Source organism: Melopsittacus undulatus, chromosome 4, assembly GCF_012275295.1.
Source record: "Melopsittacus undulatus isolate bMelUnd1 chromosome 4, bMelUnd1.mat.Z, whole genome shotgun sequence".
NCBI lineage: Eukaryota > Metazoa > Chordata > Aves > Psittaciformes > Psittaculidae > Melopsittacus > Melopsittacus undulatus.
Window position 1 is genome coordinate 48,734,073 of NC_047530.1, and position 18,827 is coordinate 48,752,899.

The following is an 18,827-nucleotide window of genomic DNA, read 5'->3' on the forward strand; positions in this document are numbered from 1 at the left end:
CTGGTAACTGCTCCTTATGCCCTTAAACAAAAAAAACCCAAACCAGCCTGCTTGTGTGCTCCTGAGTTTTTGTTGTAGTCAAGGAAATAAACATGCAAACAGGATCTCCTGTATCTTGGTTCATCCTGCTTGATAGTAATTTCATTCCTGAAGTCATAATTGACTGAGTGCAAGTCTGGCTTCCTTTTTGGAAGAAGGGTTGTGAGTGAGTGCCAGATTTGGGCTAAGATTGGTGAAGTGGAGTCAGTGGTGTGTAGTACTGAAGCTGGTGCCTGGCCAGGTTGTTTGCAGTCTGGGTTTGTTAATGAGAGAGGAGCTGTGGGTGGGGATCAGCAGAAGTTCTCAGTGTAAGGTTCTTGAGTGTGTTGTCCATTTTGGGATTGAAATTTGGGTTTCTAGTAAGCAATACCGTGGCAGCTGTGACTATGGAGGTGGGCATGCTGGCCAGTCTTGTACCAAGACCTCAGTAGCAGCTTGATTTCCATGTGGGGAGCCATGTCTTGTGAAGCAGAAGCTCTGCTTGCTTCTGGCAGCGCGTGGCTGTCACTTCCTTCTGCGGCCCGTCACCTCCTGGGCACGCGCGCATGCGTGCCAGCACCTGCCTGCAGCAGCCTGCAGCTCCTCCTTGGTATCTTAGGAGGCTTTGAGGTTTCCTTGGGCCATGGCAATGCAACTGAAGCAGACCCAAAGCCGTACTCATTTTGGCTGTGCTTGGTAGGTATATGCGGTGGTTTAACTGGCTTTGCTTTTGAGAGGCCTTTAAGCATGTGAGAGAAGAGCCTTAGATGACAGCTCCTCAGATTACAGCCACTGACTGTGCCCTCCTAATTATACCAGGCAATCGGGATGGGGAGGTGGCACAAAGCTAATAGCATGGTTTGAAGCATGTCAAGGTGCTGTTTGATGCACTTACCCCCTTCTCCCCCCATAGGGTTTATTCAATGTTCTGCAGCTTGCTTTAGCCGCTTCACAAGCAGCCTGTTGCACCACTTCACATGGTTTATTCCAGGGTGTGTGAGTGCACGAGTCACTGTTACAATTAGTAATAGCTTTAGAAGTGAGAGCAGTGCTTTACTGAGAAGTGGTGCAGACTGCAGGTGCGCCTCATGCAGGGGTCTCATCTCTTAGCAGATGTTGTATAAGCTTTTTCACTTGCATAGATGCTTAAGCATTTATTTTAAGCCTTTTCCACCAGAAGAGAAATCACAGGTTTGTATCTTAGATGGCTGAAAACATAAAACACTGTGTTAAAATATGCTTTTAAAATAGAACAAGAAACAGGAACAGTAACTTGTTGAGTTTCGGCAGCAGTAGATGTGGCTGTATTAAGTTTGTACCTTTACGATTTTATTCCACAGCAGTAGTTTCAGTCTGATATACGCCAGCGTGGTGTTGATGTATGGCTGTCAAAAGTTGCCTCCATTTCTCCTTTTTCAATGACCTTCTGCTTGCAGTAGCTTGCCGAACAAAAATTATATGTTTTTGTGGGTTTGGGTGCAGATGGGCAGGGGAAACACTACAAGCTATGAGAGGTTACTGAAGCAAAAATGCAAATTTTGTACATTATGTCCTGGAGATCTGTCATGCTGGGGAGGGGTGCAGCAGTTGAACTGACTCTCCTTGGCAGGGGTAACAGGTAAAATTTCATAACTTGACTGTATGTGGCTGTGTGCCTGCATCATGCTTACCTTTAATTTGCTTTGACTGGTGAATGCAGTGGGAAGGGGGAGGTTACAAAACATATAGTCTGTAACCTCAAGTGGCTTGAGTGACTTTTCTGCAATATAGAATGTTTAAAAATTGGGTTCTAGAATATCCCCAAACCTAGCCCACAGTTGAGAGCATGATGCTATGGTGTACTTCCTGAAAAGAGGAGATTTTGCTGATATTTTAGTTTTCAAAAGCCCTTCTGCCAGGTGATGCTGGATCTACAGTTCACCTTACAGCAAAATGGTGAAGTCAAGCAAACTAAGTATGATGCTTGTGCAGCCTGATAGTATAAAACTTACCTAAAACCAGTATAAAAGCATGTAAAGGTTTTGTACTTTCTTTGTAAGAAGGCAGAAAGGGCTTGGAGAGACTAAAAGTTCAGCTCAGATGGATTGCTTGGTAACATCACCGCACCTACTCCATTCAGAGGCTGAGAAAATGCTTTCTGGCCAAGGTCCCAACAGTAAAAGCAGTTTGTAAGGAGGACCTAGAAGAGTCACATCTGGAATCATGGTCGTGGTGAATTTCTGAGAGGTCATCTCAAGACATGCTGATGTGCAACCACCTGCAACCCTCTGCAGGACTGATGTCTCAGTTCCAGTCTATATCCAATTGCTTTTCTGATGGATCAGATTCTGCATACTTGTCTCACATCCTGGTGATGTTTAATGGAAGTTTGTCCTTGTTGCACATAAATTGAGCAGTGGGGAGAGGACAACTTTGGCAAGTGACTTCTGTGGAAGAAGGTGGCAGTGTCTGTGTCTTCTGCAGGTCCTGGCACAGAGGGAGCAAACCAGGCAGGGTGTTTGCTAATGGGTTTATAAGCAGGAGGCATCATGTTGAGATTGAGGGTGACAGGGGATGTCCTGGGTTGTGGCACGAGGAGCACTGTCACGGGGCCATGGGAAATGTTCAGTTCCTCTTCTGGGCAGTGAGCAGGGTTGCAACACAAGATTTGAATGCCTGGTGGCCAGAGGTTCCCATGCTCCTGGCCAGGCTGGTCCTCATGGGTTCCGCCCCATAAGAGGCAGTGGGAGCAGATATTACTGGAAAAACACAGGACTTTTGGGGGAAGGTAATAATAGTAAATCTGATCTACAGGTAACAGTGTTGGCACCAAGTCTTGGATTTTTGATGCAGACACCTTCCTTCTGCTGCCAATACTTGAGATCCCAGCTGGTGGATTAATTCCAGGGATGTTGTTCTCATTCAAAACTTGGATATTTTATTTCAGGCTTGCTGATGACTAGATAGAGTTCCATACTGGTAGGCAGTAACATGCATTTTCATTAAGTATCTTCAAGCTTACTGTTTTTTTGTATTGATTTCTACTTCCTTGAATTGGAAGCTGCAAGTTTTGGTGTGAGATGACAGATGGTGGGGGTTTTCAACTCATTCTTTTTCAAAGGAGCTAGTTGTTGACTTTGTTTCCCAGTTGAATTTAAGTGTGCATGTCTTGGGGCTATCTTTTGCTTACATCCTGGTAAATTTATTTAATACTATTCTCACGTTGTTCACATTTATTTACTGCTCCTTTTCATAGCTGTTTCACCTTGTGTGTTTGTCATGCAAAAACCCCAACCCTGTTTGCTGAGAAAATACACAACTCATAGAAGAAATTGGGTGGCAAGCTGGAGAAAATAATTTGAGTGGTGTATTAAAAAGTCTTCAGTCTTATACAAATATATGGAGAAGTGTGGCAGTTACAGGCTGTGCCTATTTATGGGTAGCCTATTTATATTCAGGCAGAATGATGCGTATCTTCAGGCTCTCCAGAAAATAAATGTCTCAGTAGTTTTCATATAAATAATGTGTCATTTCCCTCAAGCAAATGCTATAACTTTATGGTGTCAAGCTACTCGAGTTATAGTATGCACTCATATTAAATAATAAATATACCCATATTCAATGTATAAATTAAATTCATACATTCAGTTGTATTATATATACAATATTCAAACTATCCACATTCTTTATTTTATTAAATAATAAAAATACCCATATTCAATATCTTTATTCAGCACAGGTTGTTACAGAGCTAAGCTCTATTCTGTTGTTTCTCCAGAGTATTTTGAAAACTACCTAGTCAAACACAGTGACACCTTTGTACTCCAGAAAGCAGCAGGGTTGTGGTCAGAAGCCAAGGCGGGTGCAGCCACCTGCCATCTCCATCCTGCCATCAACATAGTCTGCTTTCTAGTTTTCCTAAACTTGGGCTTTTGTGCTGTTACAGCAGAAAGAGAAGACAAATGTGCATGTTCCAGGCATGAGATGCCAGTCTGTCTCCTTTGCACCACTCTGGCATTTCTGGCTGCAGAGAGGCTTTTGCAGAAGCAGATGCCAAAATATATGTGGTCTTCCTGCTGTCTTCTGCTCTGTAAACACATCCATGTTACTGAACTGCCTTCCCTTTGGTTATTCTATTACAGAGTGTGGTCAGAGACTTTCAGAATAACTTTCTCTTTGCAAACGTCTTGGAAAAAATGACCGTTTAATTTGACGCACAGTTTATTTTTTCCCTCAAGCTTGCAGAATATTTGTATTTTTAGCTGCATGTAAAGGACCTAATTTGAATTCTTTGGCCCCCTAGCTAACAACTGAGAAACAAATGTCAGAAGTGGGGGAGTGAATTTGTCTTTGAGTTAAACTTCACATAAGAGAGATGTGAGAAGGAGAAAATGAAGCTAGATTAGATGACACCATGAGACTGTTACTCAGAGACAGTTACTCAGACCTTGCTACTTTGAAAAATGAAGCTGTGATTAACATGTATTGAGCAAAATTCACGGGAACATTTGAAGTAAGAGATGTAGCTTGGAAAAATAAGGGAACAAAATTGCTTTAATATTTCCATCCTTGCTTTGTTTTGGTTGTGGAGTTAATAATGGGGAAAGACAACACCCATTCTTGCTGTGAATTTGAAGAGTTTGCTTTTTTCTGGTGTCTGTTAGTGAGTGTAAAGCAGTGAATTGCCTGTGCTGCTGACTGATAATGTGTCACAGGAGAGCTGCCCTGGGTATTGCACATGGTTTAATATTTCTGTCACACCAGGAGCAATGGCTGCTTTCAAAATGAAGAGTTTGGGAAAGATGGATCTCCTGGCAGTCTCCATCTGTGCCTGAAAGACATGGTGGCAGCGAGCAGGTTGGATTAAGAAGTTGGTAAGATGAGACAATCACTTATGGATGTCTGAAGACACAGAGAAGCGGGCTGAGCCTTGGAGAGCACTGATGCTTTTGCTCATCATAGCTCTCCCAGTTCTTTCTTACTGCTCTTGGGTTTTTACCCTCAAGGAAAAATTGCATTCTTCAGGTCATTCCAAGTACAACACCTTTGGCTGCTCTGGCTCATCTGGTGCCGAGTACTGCCATCCAGATGCGGCTTCACTCAGAAGCTGGGATAGCATATCCTACAAGAACCCTTCAGGTTCCTCCTGAAGGGAGGTCAGGGTAGTACTTGGTGTCCATTAGAGAACTGCAGTGGCAGCTTGAAGCAAACTTGTTCTTGAGCAGCCTTAAAATATTTTCCCCACTGCCACATTACAAACGATCCAGTGATTTACCCAGAACATATGAAAGCTAAACAAATTAAGTAATACAGATGAGAGGCTGCTTGTAGGGCTGAAAGGAGCTCCCTGGAACATCTGTGATCCCCCTGCCAGAACAGACTTGAAAGCCTTGTATGAGAAATTACAGAATTTTGAAAATAAAAAAGAACAGATGACTTCCATGTTGCATCTGAAGCTGGAAAGTAAATCCTGCATTGCTGTGCTCTGGTCCTATCCCGAAGAGCTGGTGACCACCTCTTTCAAGAGAAGAGAGTCATTGCTATCCACAGATAAAAACACTGTGCAATAGCTGCTCAAGAGCAAGTTTACTGCATTGCTTCTGAAGCACAAAGGTTTGGGTAATGTGGCTTGTAGTAGCCTGGCTTTAGATGATGCCATAGTCATTGTGTGGTCTGAGCTGGGCTGGTCACAAATCATCATTTCAGAGAAGGAGGACCTGGTAAACCTTCCCTCTGCCCTCTTCCTGAGGACTGTGTTCCCTGTGGGTTTTGTCTGCCCATGTTTTCTCCTCTGTGTTAAATCAGCCTTTTTCTTTGGTGAACAGCAGGAAACTACCTATGGCTTTACAGGAAGCATTCTCCTTTGGGTTTCTACAAGACAACACTCGAGTCACGTTTGATGTGGGAAGTTATCTTGCTTGTACCTATGTGTATGGGACAAAGCAGAGCAGTTGGCACAGACCCCAGAGAGCTAGACTGAGTCTTGTTTATATCAAGACTGGCCCATCTCAGAGTAGATGGGGACTCCGTGGTCATCTTGCTGCTGTGTTGTTTTTCTTTTAGGGGGTGTATAGAAGGCAGTCATCTAGAGAGGCAAATCTACTTGTATGCACACTTCAGTAGGCAAAACCTTCTCTTTTTAGTTTCTCCTTTGGTGTTAAATCTGCCTCTGGATGCCCCTACTGAGCATCTCACAGCTTCACATCCATCGCTGAGGTCAAGAGCATGGTAGTTTGCTGTCATCCACACAAACACTGTGCTGTGTAGCACCCAGCTGGTGAATGACCTGTGCAGTGCAAGGGCTCCGTGTCTGGTTTGCATGTCTTGATTTAAAAGCACGATGTCTTTCATACAGGCATGTGTGTGCCTAAGAACAAAGGCACAGTGTCTTGTCTTCCAGCAGACAGGACTCCCCCTTGCTCAAATTCAGTTGTGTGCAGAGAGAAGGAAGCCTGGCAGTCCTGCTATGTGCAGGCAAGCTGCATGCATGCTTTGTACATGCATGCAGCTTTTCAACCTCAGCCTAGTTTTAGCTATAGGATATGTCTGGAAGCTGAAGTTGTTAGCAAAGGTTTTTTCTATCAGCAGTTTCCTAAATTTCCCATGCTGTGTACACATTTACTTAACCCACGCCCCTTTTTTTGTGTCTTACAGCTTCTGACATGAAGAAAGATATAGAGTCTTTAATAGCCCAGGAAAAAGCAGAGATTGTTGCTAAGTATGAGAAGGTACCAACCTTATATTTCTCCCCATAATGCAGGCTAAGTATGAAGCTGTTTTACTGATTAGGATTGCTTTGAATAAGAACTTTCGCATCCCTGCAAGCATCACCCCAGTAACCCTCATGCCATCAGGCCTTGTGCCAGCTCCCCCTACCTGCTTCTGCATGCACACCCCTTCTCACCACATCCCCAGAGTTTCTCACAGATCCCTTGTATGCTCAGCACAGATACCAAAAGGTCCTGGACTTCCAGTACATCAGTGCTCCCTAGCACCAGAATGGCTTATGCTTGACAGCACTAGTTTCTCTGATATACAGCCCTTCCCAGCCTATAGCAGAGGCACACTGGAATGCTGGATAGGCTGAACTTGCACATTTTTCTCTTGCCTGCATTGTATTTATCTCTTTAGAGCAGGTTTTGGTCTCCTAGCTCTATGCTTTTTAGCGTGCCACGGGGTGGGATGCAGGCACTGGGTCTGGGATTCAGGCACTGGGGCATTCCTGATGCTGGAGCTGGCTCACAGGTGTCCTTTCTGCTTTCAGGGCAGGCAGGAGGGAGCTCAGATTGACCTGTGGGAAGATGCTGATTTTACACTATATAAAGTTACGGACCGGTTTGGATTCCTGCAGTAAGTCCTCCTACCCTCTCCTATCCTCTCTGACTCACATGTCTGTGCATCCATCTGCGCCAAGCATGGCAGACCCATAAGCTGCTCTGTGGCTTGGCTTGATCAGTCCCAGATGCAGGAGGAAAGACTAGATGTGCCTCCTCCCTCAGCCACACATATTCAAATACTCTGATGCTTTGAATCTGCTGCAAGGCAAGACTCAGAAATGGCTTTGCATTTGCAAACCATTTTGCAATGGTTCACAAGCCTGGCATCAGAAGGTGCAAGCTGGTGCTTCTGTACTTCGTGAAGGCCCATGGTCTGTTGCAGAGGGATATGCTCTTGTGTTTGCAGCTGATGATTCAGTGAGGTGTAAGAAGAGATGAGAAAATATACGTGGTCATTCTTGGTTCCCTTAGAAAATCCCCATCTTAAGCAGGGCACAGATGATTTAGGTGGCCTCTGCCTGGGGAGAATGTTTAAAAGAACTGTTTTTATTCTAAATCTGAACAAAAAGTTGTTATAGTAGGTCTTTTTTAGTGCAGGAGGGGGGTTCAAAGCAATTGCTCTCCAGAGATCCTCCATGAGCCTTTCTGTAGGATGATGGGGTTTTGTCTGGTCCTTCCTTTGCCCTCTTCTCATTGGGGACAGCTGTAGGAAAGGCAGGAAGCCCCTGAGCCATATCTCCTCAAGTGCGCAAGGTGGTCCCTGAGCTGCAGCACCCTGTGTGCTCGTCCACACCCTTTCTTGCCCACAAAGTAACCGGTCACCTCTTGCTTTTCCAGCGAGCAGGAGCTGCCAACCCGCACCGCCTTGGAAGAGAAGGTGAGAGCTGCCAGCTCTGTCATCATGGGTATCGATCAGATCCTTGTCACACCAGCTGGGGAAGGGATGGATTTTGAGGAAGCAAATGTGCATGTGAGAGCAAAGCTGGCAAACAGTGTCCACTGGTCATTGCTGCTCATGCAGAGGTGGAAACTGCATGTTGCTCAAATGTTGGAGCTTTTGTTTTGCTGCGTCAGGCATCTCCCTTTATCCATGTTACGCTGTAATGGCACCTCTTAAAGCAGTTTTGGGGTTTTCATAGAATCATAGAATCATATCACCCAAGGCTTCATCCAGCCTGGCCTTGAACACTGCCAGGGATGGAGCATTCACAGCCTCCCTGGACAACCCATTCCAGTGCCTCACCACCCTAACAGTAAAGAATTTCTTCCTTAGATCCAATCTAATCCTCTGCTGTTTAAGTTTTAACCCATTACCCCTTGTCCTATCACTACAGTCCCTAATGAAGAGTCCCTCCCCAGCATCCCTGTAGGCCCCCTTCAGATACTGGAAGGCTGCTATGAGATCTTCATGGAGCCTTCTCTTTCCCAGGCTGCTTTGGCACAGTGCTCAGCAGCTGTAGCTTGAAAAGGGAAAAGCAGTGGAGGTTGTAGGTAACATCATCTCCATCCCCATCTCCCCTGAGCTGAGAGTGTGTCCTCTGTTAGGATCCTGCTACTTGAAACCAAATAGCGTCTTATTTCTGCCAGGCTGATACAATGATACAATTTGAGACTAGCTGAACCTGCAAAGATATTTGTTGTCAGGGAATATTCCTCTTAGAAATGCTTTCTCTACATTAAGCCTGAGTGTCTCTTCCTTTTTACCAGTGCTGCTGTAATTACCATGGGTTGAAATTACCAGTTCCTGCAAGTATCTGGATTATTCCTATCCCCAATGTGAAGTCTTTGTGTAGAAGTTTAAAGATAAAGAGAATGAAGTTTTGTGGGTTTAGGAGGTATCTTCTGGGGCTTTTTTTCTTAAATTTGTCCTGTCTTCTTCCCCCTTCCACCAGCAAAAACAGCAGGAAATTGAACGTGTGGACAAGTGGCTGAAGATGCTGAAGAAATGGAGCAAATACAGAAACAGTGACAAGGTAAAGAGGAAAAGAAAGAGCATGTGTCTGGTGGGTGGGGAGTGCATCCTTCCAATGAGTCAGGCTTTGAAAAGTTGATACAGAGATCAGAGATCACAGGTAGAATTAGGCAATATTTTCCAGTTGGTCTGTAATATTTTAATTCTTTCCTTGAAGTTGCTGGGGGAAAAGAGAAGGAAAAAGGCCTGTTCTGACAAGCATAGTTTTAAAAATGGTTTCCTAAATGTTGCTAACACATTTGCACTTCTGCTTCCCTGTGCACAGCAGAGATGTTTGTGTGCCTAGCTGGGTCCTTTCCCTATAGGAGCAAGGGGCATTGCATGCTGCAGGTTGTTTCTGTCTCCACCACCTGGGAATGGCATGGGAGATGTGACCTATGCAGTTCAGCTGATGTTCCTCATATGTTGTTTTTCTAGGACATCACCTAGATCTTGCATTTTGCTTCTAGCTGTGCCTAAGAAGCTGCTTAGGTGATAGATTGTGTGCACCCATCTGTGGAAATCAAGGACAGAGAAACCAACCTTGTGTCTCGGCTTTGGTGTTTAAAAGAGACTGCACCAAGCACTATTGCAAAACTATGTTGGTTTTAATAAATAATATTTGTAATATATTCCAATTACAAACCTACTGAAACAGAAAACCCTTGAACCTAACAACAGGACCCTTGTTAGGTATGAGGAAGAGCATTATGCCTGACCTGCTCTGTTTAGGACACTGTGCGCAGGAATGGGTCTTGAAGCCCAGAGTCACCTTGTCACCATGGCCTTTGCAGCCTTCTTGTTTGGCAGGAGGATCAGGGTGTTTGGCTCTATTGCTTCTGGGACTTGTTGAGAGTCCTCTGGAAAGACTTGAGCTCAGTTGAAAAGTTGTGCAGAGGATATCTGCATAGCTGCAGGGGGCATATTGAGCAGAGCATCCCCCTCAGCTGGCCATCCAGAGTGATGTCAGGTTCAGCCAGCCAAAGACCAGCTGCAGTCTTGTCCTTTTTTAAAAACAAAACAAAAATAACCCCTTATCTTAATTTTACAGCTGGGATGGGGTAGAGATGGGCTTAGGATTTTATAATCCTTCTGTTCATTTCAGGGTTGTTCTTTTTGTTCATCAGTGCTCCTCCACAGGTAAAAAGGGCTCTCCCATGGCTTTGGTTTCCCTAATTAGAAGTTAACACTAGCTGGTTAATGGCCTTTTGGGTAAAACACCAAATTCCAGCAGAGTGCAGGAAACTCCTTGAAGCCCTGGAGGATGTTTGGGATGCGTATTGAATGTTTTTAACACACCTGGGCTTCCATGGGTCAGTTGGTAAGGGGTGTGTGGAGTAGCAGTGATCCCCATCTGTCTTTTGGATTTACCCTGATAACTAGTGGGTATTAAGCACATTGCAGCCAATGTTGCTCAGGTCTGCTGAATGGCAAAGGGCTAGCAAGTGGATTTTGAAGGGTTTTAAGTCAGAAAATCACAGAGCTTTTGTAATGGAATAAATGATGCTATTTATAACAGCCTGTAAATGGTTGATGGCTCTTGGGCACAGACATGGCATTGTCCCCATGCTAGGGAACTGGAAATGGCTGTCTCCTCCTCCCAGCAAACAGAGAAGCAGCAGTTGCCCCCTGGCAGGAAAGAAGCAGTCTGGTGACCCCAGGGAGTAGAAAGAAGTTTTAGTCCTATGTAGCCCTAACACTCTGCTGCCTTGCACCAAGTGCAGGTGCAGGCAGGAAGGTCTGTGCATTGGAGCAGCCATGTAGTGTTATGTGCAAAACCCCTGACAGGCATAAAAAGAGTGCTTTAAACAATAATAAAACCAGGTTGTATCTTTCATATCCTTCACCTCGATGTGCAGGTGACCTCTTGTGTCAGGAGCATGTAAGCTGCTCAAGGATTCCTGCTGCCATGCAGCTCAGACATGGCATTTCAAGGACCTTATGCTGAGAGCACAATCATGCCCTTCAGATGGTTATGGGTTTTTTTCTAGCTAAAGCAAATGTGACAAACCCTTGATCTGTTTTTTTCTAAAGCACAGTGGGTTGGTTTTGTTCCTTCTCTGAGCACTCATGCTGTCATGTTTGCATTGCACATTTCCTTCAGGTTTGTTTTTGCCACTTTCTGACGTGAAGGAAGCCTGAGTGTCACAAGACAGCAGCTTGTGTTGTTTTAATAAAGACTAGGATGTCATCCTTGAAAAAAACCCAAACCTCTCACTGGAGGCAGGAGCCTTCCCTTTGTTAATTTTGGTAGTCTGCACTATATTACAAGGGGAAATAATCTTGTTGCAGGAGCCCCAGACAGTTTAATGGGGAAGCTGCCTTGACTTTGGGATGTAGAAACCCATCTTATTTTACAGGCTGGGACTTTGTAGACTTCAGGGGCAACCTTTTGGGTTCCAGTTAATGTGCCAGAGCTGCCAGACAGCTTGACCGTATCAAGTGCTTGATAAAGAGAGACTCTTGGCTTATCAAACAGGCTGTTGTGTTCTGCACTGTCTTAATACCTAATTGGGGCTTAGGTTGTTGTTTCAGCTTCTGTGTTATGAAATGTCAGCAGGGAGAGAGGTTGTGTACCCGCTGTGTACACTTGTCCCAGAGCAACAACCTGTCAGCAGGCCAGGAAGCAGCTTTTTCATACTCCTGGTTTAAGCCGTTGCCAGAGAGCAGGTGGTTTTGCTTTCTGTTCCCCTATCTGCTGCCAGTGTGCATCCCTGCATGCTGCTCACTGCAGCCTGAGCATTGTGGCTGTCACAGACTGTAGGAAATAAGGCCGAAGAAAAGAGGAGGGCCTTTTGCAGTTCATAAAACAGCATCGCCTGCCATAACCTGTTTAAGGAGGAGTAACAAATAGGATTATCTTAACTGAAGCAATGCTCTGGGGTCCCTTATGCTCATCATCACATCAGATCTGTCTTCATCTCTGTTTTAGACACGTTTTGTAATGATCTGATTTACTTTCAGTAGCAACAGCAACAAAAAGTGACACCAGCACAATTCCTTGTATGGATGGGGTTAGACTGACTCAGTGGTGCCTTTCCCTGGCTGTACTTCCACAAGGGAAGGGGTACAAAAACAAAGGAGGCTATGCAAGCACCACGCTGCTTTGCAGTTACAGTACATGAAACCTGCAACAAAGTGCTACACTGTGTAATTCAGGATTCAGCACAGGGAGGCTCAAGTGATCTGTATCTTCTTCACTGCTGTTTTAAACCTGAATTGAAATCCCAATCTGACTCTGCTTGGGAAGATTAAGAAACGGTTGGTGTCATGTAAGAATCTACACAATTAAGGCAGCACAGTTCTGTGGAGAGAAAGAGTCTGTGCTGCATGCACTCCAGTAGTGGGGTAATTTATTCATTGTAGCACTGAAATAAGTGGATTTAAGCCAGAAGTATCAGTCTTAGAAAGAGGATATGATCTCTGCGTCATTTGCAAGCTGCTTCTTGCTGCCTGTGGGCCGTGCGGGATGGGACCTTTAGAGGGAGCAATGTCTTTGGCCAGAGTTGCCTGGTTTTTAGGCAAAGCCTGTCTTTGTGCACAGGGGTGGCCTTGTCTCTGCTGAGGTCACAGGAGTGCAGGGCACTTAATCCAGTGCATGCCAGCAAAGTGGTTTAGGATGAATTGGAGATCTGTGTGCACTCACACAGGCCCCCAAGAGCAAATAATCTGCCAGTGCTGGGGATAGCTAGCAGACATTTGTCATGGCAGGGTCAGCTGAAGTCAGGTCTCCTGCTCGCAAATGCCATGGGAAAGAAAAGGAATTGTGCCTGGGAGCTGTAGGGTGACTGCTGCTGGGTTTTGCCGTTTTGGAAAGGCAGGTAGCATTTTTCACTCCCCCAGAGGTAGCCTTGGTAATAAATGTATATGCCTATACATTAACTTTAGGATTTAAATTTTCCCCTGCTTTGTGGATGAATCTCCTGCAGATCTGCTGGCACCCCATCTGGCATAGCCAAGGCTCCAGCTGCAGGGGACAACAGCTGAGTTGGGAACAAGCATTATCCATACAAAAAGAAAACCACGTGCAGTGAAGTCTAGGCTGCCATGTGTCTTGCGTGGTCATATTATCAGTGACTTTGTGGTACAAAAAAGAAGTCCTCTTCTCTGGGGTGGTGGTGGTGGTGAAGATTTTCACAGCTCAGCTCCCCTGGCACATGACTGGTGGAGAAAGTGAAGGAGTCCTTCCTCTCCAGAAAGATTGCTCTTTGAGCCATTTGTGAGATAGGATGATGCCTGTTCTTTCTGCCATGCGTTGGTCTGTTAGTCTGCATGGGGCATGGTCTAGGTGCTCTTTTACCATCTGTAAGGGCTGAGAGGTTTATGAGAGACAGAAGATGGTGACCTTGAGGTTTGGGGTTTTATTTTCTCACATGGAGCAGGAGTTGCCATCACCTGCTGCATTCCCTCTGTCAGTTCATCCCAGCTTAAATGTGGCTTTTAATGATAACTTCCCTGTTTCCCTTCAAGTTTCATGATGAAGGAAAATTGCTCATTTTTCCTCCACATGACTAACAGCTCTGAGGTTTTATCACTTTCATGTCTGGAGGTGGTGGGAGGAGGAAAGCCCCTGGATAAATAACAGAGAGGCATTTCAGTTCAGTTCCATCTCAGCATGTTCTGTATCTCCCTTGTTCCTGCCACACTCATGTGGAGAATATCATTAGAGACATTTATTACATGCCAGTGAGGGTTGCACTCATGAAAGAACAACAATACCAGCTCTAGGGGTTCAAACCAAAATTATTTTCTTCCCACAGAGCTGAGTATCATCTTCTACCTGTGCAGCTGTCAGTTGGCCTCTCATAATGCACTGGAAATAAAGAATTTCCTTCTGAATTGGTGGTTATATCTGAATTGGTACATATTCCACTTTCTTGATTCCATCTCAGCTTTTGCTTCATGAAGTCACAAATGCTTGCAGGAGCCAGGTTTTTTTGTGGGCACCTTACCATTACTGCTTTGACTATGTGTTTCATATAGCCCCTTTGCTTTGTGTCTCCTGATACATTGTACTTACTTTGTCCTGATTTAGTGACTTCCAGGGAACGGGAATCTTTTGTTTGTCTCCTTGGTCTTTCAGCCATGGGAATGAAACTTTCCTGCATGGCATGAAGGTTTTCTATCCTGCAGAAACACATCCTTGTGTGAGCTTGGATGAGCAGGAGTGACTCCCCTGGGTGTGCATGCAGTGAATTAGTGATGTCCCACTTAAAACACTAGGTGCTGTTGAATCAGATGGTAGCCTTCCATGGGCGCATTGTAGTAATGAGATGGTTTTTAGTGGACAGCTCTAATTTGATGTACACAGAGGGGAGGGCAGCATTTGGCAAAGGATATCTGTAGGGTATGGTCCTGCCTATGCACTGGACCTTCAAAACAGGTGCTAAGCAACACTTGGGGCAGAGCAAGCATTTAGCAAGTGCTGAGAATGATGGTTTAAATGTTAAATGTTCTTTACACTTACAGGATCAGGATACATTACACTGACACTTTCCGTGTCGGCAGAAATACTGAAATATTCACCATAATGGGGTGGAAAGGTGTTCTAGTACACATTTAACTGTTCTAGAACTACATGGTGGTCTTGGCATTCATTGCATAGCTAATTTATATACTTATTTTGACTGGGACAGTGGTGTTATTTCTTTGCTGTCCCCATCCTGTCTATTTGAACCCCACCCTCTGTCTTATATCATACTAAACCTGTGGGACAAGAGCTGTCATTGCTCTGTTTTGTAATGGGTTAGGTGCATTGCAGAACAAGGAGCATGGGTGTGTGTATGGGTCTCTGCTCTCAGAGGCTCTGAGCCCAGGTGGGTTGAGAGCACAGTACCATGTCCAAAGGATCTTCTGCTAGAATCTTGATGCTTCCCTATAAATTGCAGGCCTTATCTTGCATCAGCCTGAAATGCATGAAGTAGAGCACCCTAAAGGAAAAGAGGAGGGATGTGGGAGGAGGTTGGTTGCATTTGTACCAGGGCAATGCCAGGCCAGCAGATTGTCTGCTTGGGCACTGCCCTGCTCAGGCCCAAGCTCATTCCCGTAAATCCTCTGTCCCCTCTCAATGAATTGTCTAGTCCTGGTGGATCACCATGTTGCAGTGTAAATCTCCTCCACAACTGGAGCTTGGGCATGTGCAGCAGGGACTTCAGCATACTTCCAGGTCCTCAGGAACCTGGAGTGCCACAGTTGGCTTTGTAGTGCAGCTACAAGGCATTTCGTGGGTAGGATGAATGAAAGAGTGGAAAATATTCAGAAATAAGGCTTTTTTCTTTTTTCGGAGCTTTTTCTTTCAATGGGAGAAGTCAGGGATGGAACAAAAGCTCTTTTTTTCTGTTTCCCTTTGGAAGTTTAATGGTCTCTTTAGAGAGAGAGAGAGGGCTTTATGGCAAGAAAAAAGGAAAGAGGCATCTGTGAGATGAAGTAAACATGCGGAGGCAGGAGGAGGGGACACATGCATGTTTGTCTCTAATCCTCCTCCTGGTCTAAAGAGTACCCTGTGCATTCCAGAGAGTGCCCTTGGTGTAGCCAACAGTCTCCTTGCTGCTTGTCAAGCTGTGAGAGTTGCTGTAGACTCATCCTTATGGCTGTCATAAGGGCTCTCCTTTCCAAAGAGAAATGTATTTTTTTTTCCCAATCTCTGAGGATCCAGGTGCTACCAGCCATGGCAGCTCAAATGAAACGTTTCAAAGCCAAGGGTGCTGTGTCTGGCCTTTGGGAAGGAGTCTGGGTGCGTGCTTGTGTGCACAGAATGTGATCACGGTGAAGCACCTGAGATGTCTCCACATATAAATGGTCTGTTTCCAGGTCTTCCAGTAAGGTTATAAAAGCATAAGATGTGGCTTGATTTTGGCTGAGTATGTCTTTGGATGCAGGTGCTCAGCTCATCTGTCAGGTTGGAGATGCCCTCTTTGCACCAGTGCAGTCAGAAGAAGCGATTGGTTGGGAAGTCCCCTCAGATGGCTGGTGCTCTGTAGCAGCAAACCAAGGAGCAAATGTGTTTGGCCATCAGCAGGACCAGCTAATCTTGCACGTTTCCCTCTGCACAGATGTGCCGGCGAGTGTACAAAGGGATCCCACTTCAGGTGCGAGGCCAGGTCTGGTCACTTCTGCTGGATGTTGAGAAGATGAAGAAAGAGAACGAGGGAAAATATGAGGTACGGACTGTTACTGGCAAAAAAAATTGGAGCAAGGTGATGGGGACACTGGTTTGGTGGGGCTTCATCAGCAAGGGCAAGTGGGACCCATGGTGGATGCAGGCACCTCCATCTCCACTTGCATGGGCAGGAGGGAAATGGGAGTACCTACAGGGATGGTCTGGGGGACATCCAGCCCTTGCACCCTCCTTCACACACTAGCAGAGTGTTGAGCAATGTACACTGTGTGCTGGTGGTGGGGCCTGATCCATCTGTGAACTGCTGTGACCTTGAGAAGGAAAGGTTTAAAATTAGTGAAGGCTGAAAGTGCAAAGGGTATAAACTGTTTAACCATGTGTATATATTAGGCTGGGGCTTTTCAACACGTTATTCTGCTACTTTCCCTAATATGCTGCTTCTGTTTATTCTACTGGTAGTTGTGAGCAAAGATGCTGTCAATGTTACTGCATCTGCAGGAAAGAGGGAGGGGAAGCTTAGGAAAGGTACTGCTCATATCACTCCAGGGAGCTTGGGGAACTGTGGAGTAGCCACAAGTACTCTGAAGTGGGTAAGTGCTGGATGGAGGTACCCAAACCTCTCCATGTGCTTGAAACTTTCACTCGGGGCATTTTGAAATGGGCAGCAAGGCCAAAAGCCTTAAACCAGCCGAAAATGGAGCATCAGTCAAGAAACCCTATTAAGGGTTGGGTGAGGGTGGGTCTTGCAAGCTTGGTGAGGGGATTTCTGAGCACAGGGTCCTGGCTTACAACTTAGGTGTGCAGCTGGAAGTTAGCTGGCAGTGTTGGAAGAACTTGGATTGAAGTGTTTTTTTTTATCTTCTATCTTCAATATTTTTATAAGTGTCATGAAAGTTTCTATTAAAATTCACTCTTAAAATCAATTTTCTCTGCAGATAGGATAAAAGCCTGCCTTGCATTGCTTCCTACCAGAGCACTGCATGCTGTAGGTGTGGATCCCTTGGTACAAAAGAGGCAATTTGTGTAGTGTGTATTGAACAAGAACTTGAATGATGGTGCTTCCTGTATTTTGCTGGTTTGGGGGGAGCATATCAGCTCCTTTACTGTGCCTTTTTCCATAGGCAGTGTGTGGAACCCCCTGGTTGATAATTAACCTATTTTCCAAACTTGTGTTACCATTTAGCTTGCATTAGGTACCCAAGTGAAGATCAGGCTGTTGTGGAGACATTTGCCTGTCAGAGGCAGGAGGCTGACTGCTACTTTCGTGCAGGTGTTCCTAAAAATCCCTGCCTGTTAAGCAGAATGATGCTAACATTAATTATAGTTAGTCAAGCATAGATGTTAATAGTGAGATGCCACTTGGGGGGAGTCACGTGCAGGGGCTCAGGGAAGGTGCGCTGGGCTTAGGGTAATAAGCAGAGATAAGAAAGCTCTCCCAGAATGCAGATTCTTATCATGCTCCCTCCCTTGAAGCTGTGCTGTGCAGGCAGCAAGCAGTCCAAACAAATGAAAGTCATAAGGAGTTTATCTGTGCTCCAGAGGGGTCTGTGATAAACAGGAGCTTCAGGCCTAATAGGCTTTGCTGGATGCAAACCCTCTACAAGCTCTTCTTAATCTACCTCTTCTTTGATGCCACCTGCCACCAGTAATTAGCTCTCCCCTGATTTCCTCCAGAAGAGGCTTAGTGCAGGTCCTTAGTGCAGGGGGTTTGCTTTCAGGAAGGGACTAAGCGTCAGTTCCAGCTCTGTGTCCTGGAGGGGCTGGTCCCAAGGCCACTCCCTTTCTTTTTGATTGTGAACCATGGCACAAAAGCCTGACTTTTGCATGCTCCTGGAGTTCTGAGTGTGCCACCTGGCCCATGCCAGGTGGTTTTATCTTTTTTATGCTCCCCACTGCAGAGATGTCCCCTGCACTTGGGCTGGTAGAGGAGCTACTTTCCCAGCCACGTTGGATACCTTGCCCCCTGTGACCGTGCTGCCTCTAGAGTGATGCAATTAAAAAGATGGGTCCTGTTGCTTCCACAGTGCTTTATCTTTTCCCAGCTGTCCTCCAAGTCCTCTCCATGCAAGTCTCCAAGTCTCCCTCAAGGTCATGGCAGCTCAGTTGCCCTGATGCTTCAGGAGCCTGGAGGCTACTATGGGACATGCCACACTTGGTTTTAATGTGGGTGTGGTGCTCTGCTTCCCTGGGGTTGTATAGCCACAACTGAGAGGGCTTGAGGATAGATGAGAAGGTGGCAGGAGAAATATGCTGGCCAGGGGGCAGAGCAGAGGCATCCTGACTATCTGCTGCTTTATAAGAAGTCTCTGGGATGGCACCTCCAGCTTCCCAGCCTGTGGTCTGCCACCAGCTTGCAGCACTAATGAGCTCATCAGAGGATCTGCAGAGTCCCCAGGTTACTTAAGGGAAAAAAGGAGAACAACCCATCTTGGGCTTCTTGTTTATCTGCAGAATGGTAAACAAGCCTTCTGGGTGCATGGAGGTG

The 18,827-nt window shown here is 45.6% G+C and overlaps 1 protein-coding gene across 5 annotated transcripts in view; it reads left to right on the forward strand.

Moving 5' to 3' along the window:
• The window catches only part of LOC101872461 (uncharacterized), a 78,012-nt gene that overhangs the window by 44,582 nt on the left and 14,603 nt on the right, over window positions 1-18,827 (forward strand). For 4 of the 5 annotated variants that reach the window (XM_031049143.2, XM_005149328.4, XM_031049145.2 and 1 more), the window contains 5 exons: window positions 6,652-6,725; window positions 7,262-7,347; window positions 8,112-8,151; window positions 9,167-9,247; window positions 16,278-16,385. In XM_031049143.2, the coding sequence (XP_030905003.2) occupies window positions 6,660-6,725; window positions 7,262-7,347; window positions 8,112-8,151; window positions 9,167-9,247; window positions 16,278-16,385 (381 nt within the window). In that variant the 5' untranslated portion in view covers window positions 6,652-6,659. Of the gene's footprint in view, window positions 1-4,761; window positions 4,872-6,651; window positions 6,726-7,261; window positions 7,348-8,111; window positions 8,152-9,166; window positions 9,248-16,277; window positions 16,386-18,827 lie in introns of all 5 variants that reach the window. The other variant, XM_031049147.2, reaches the window with a different exon arrangement.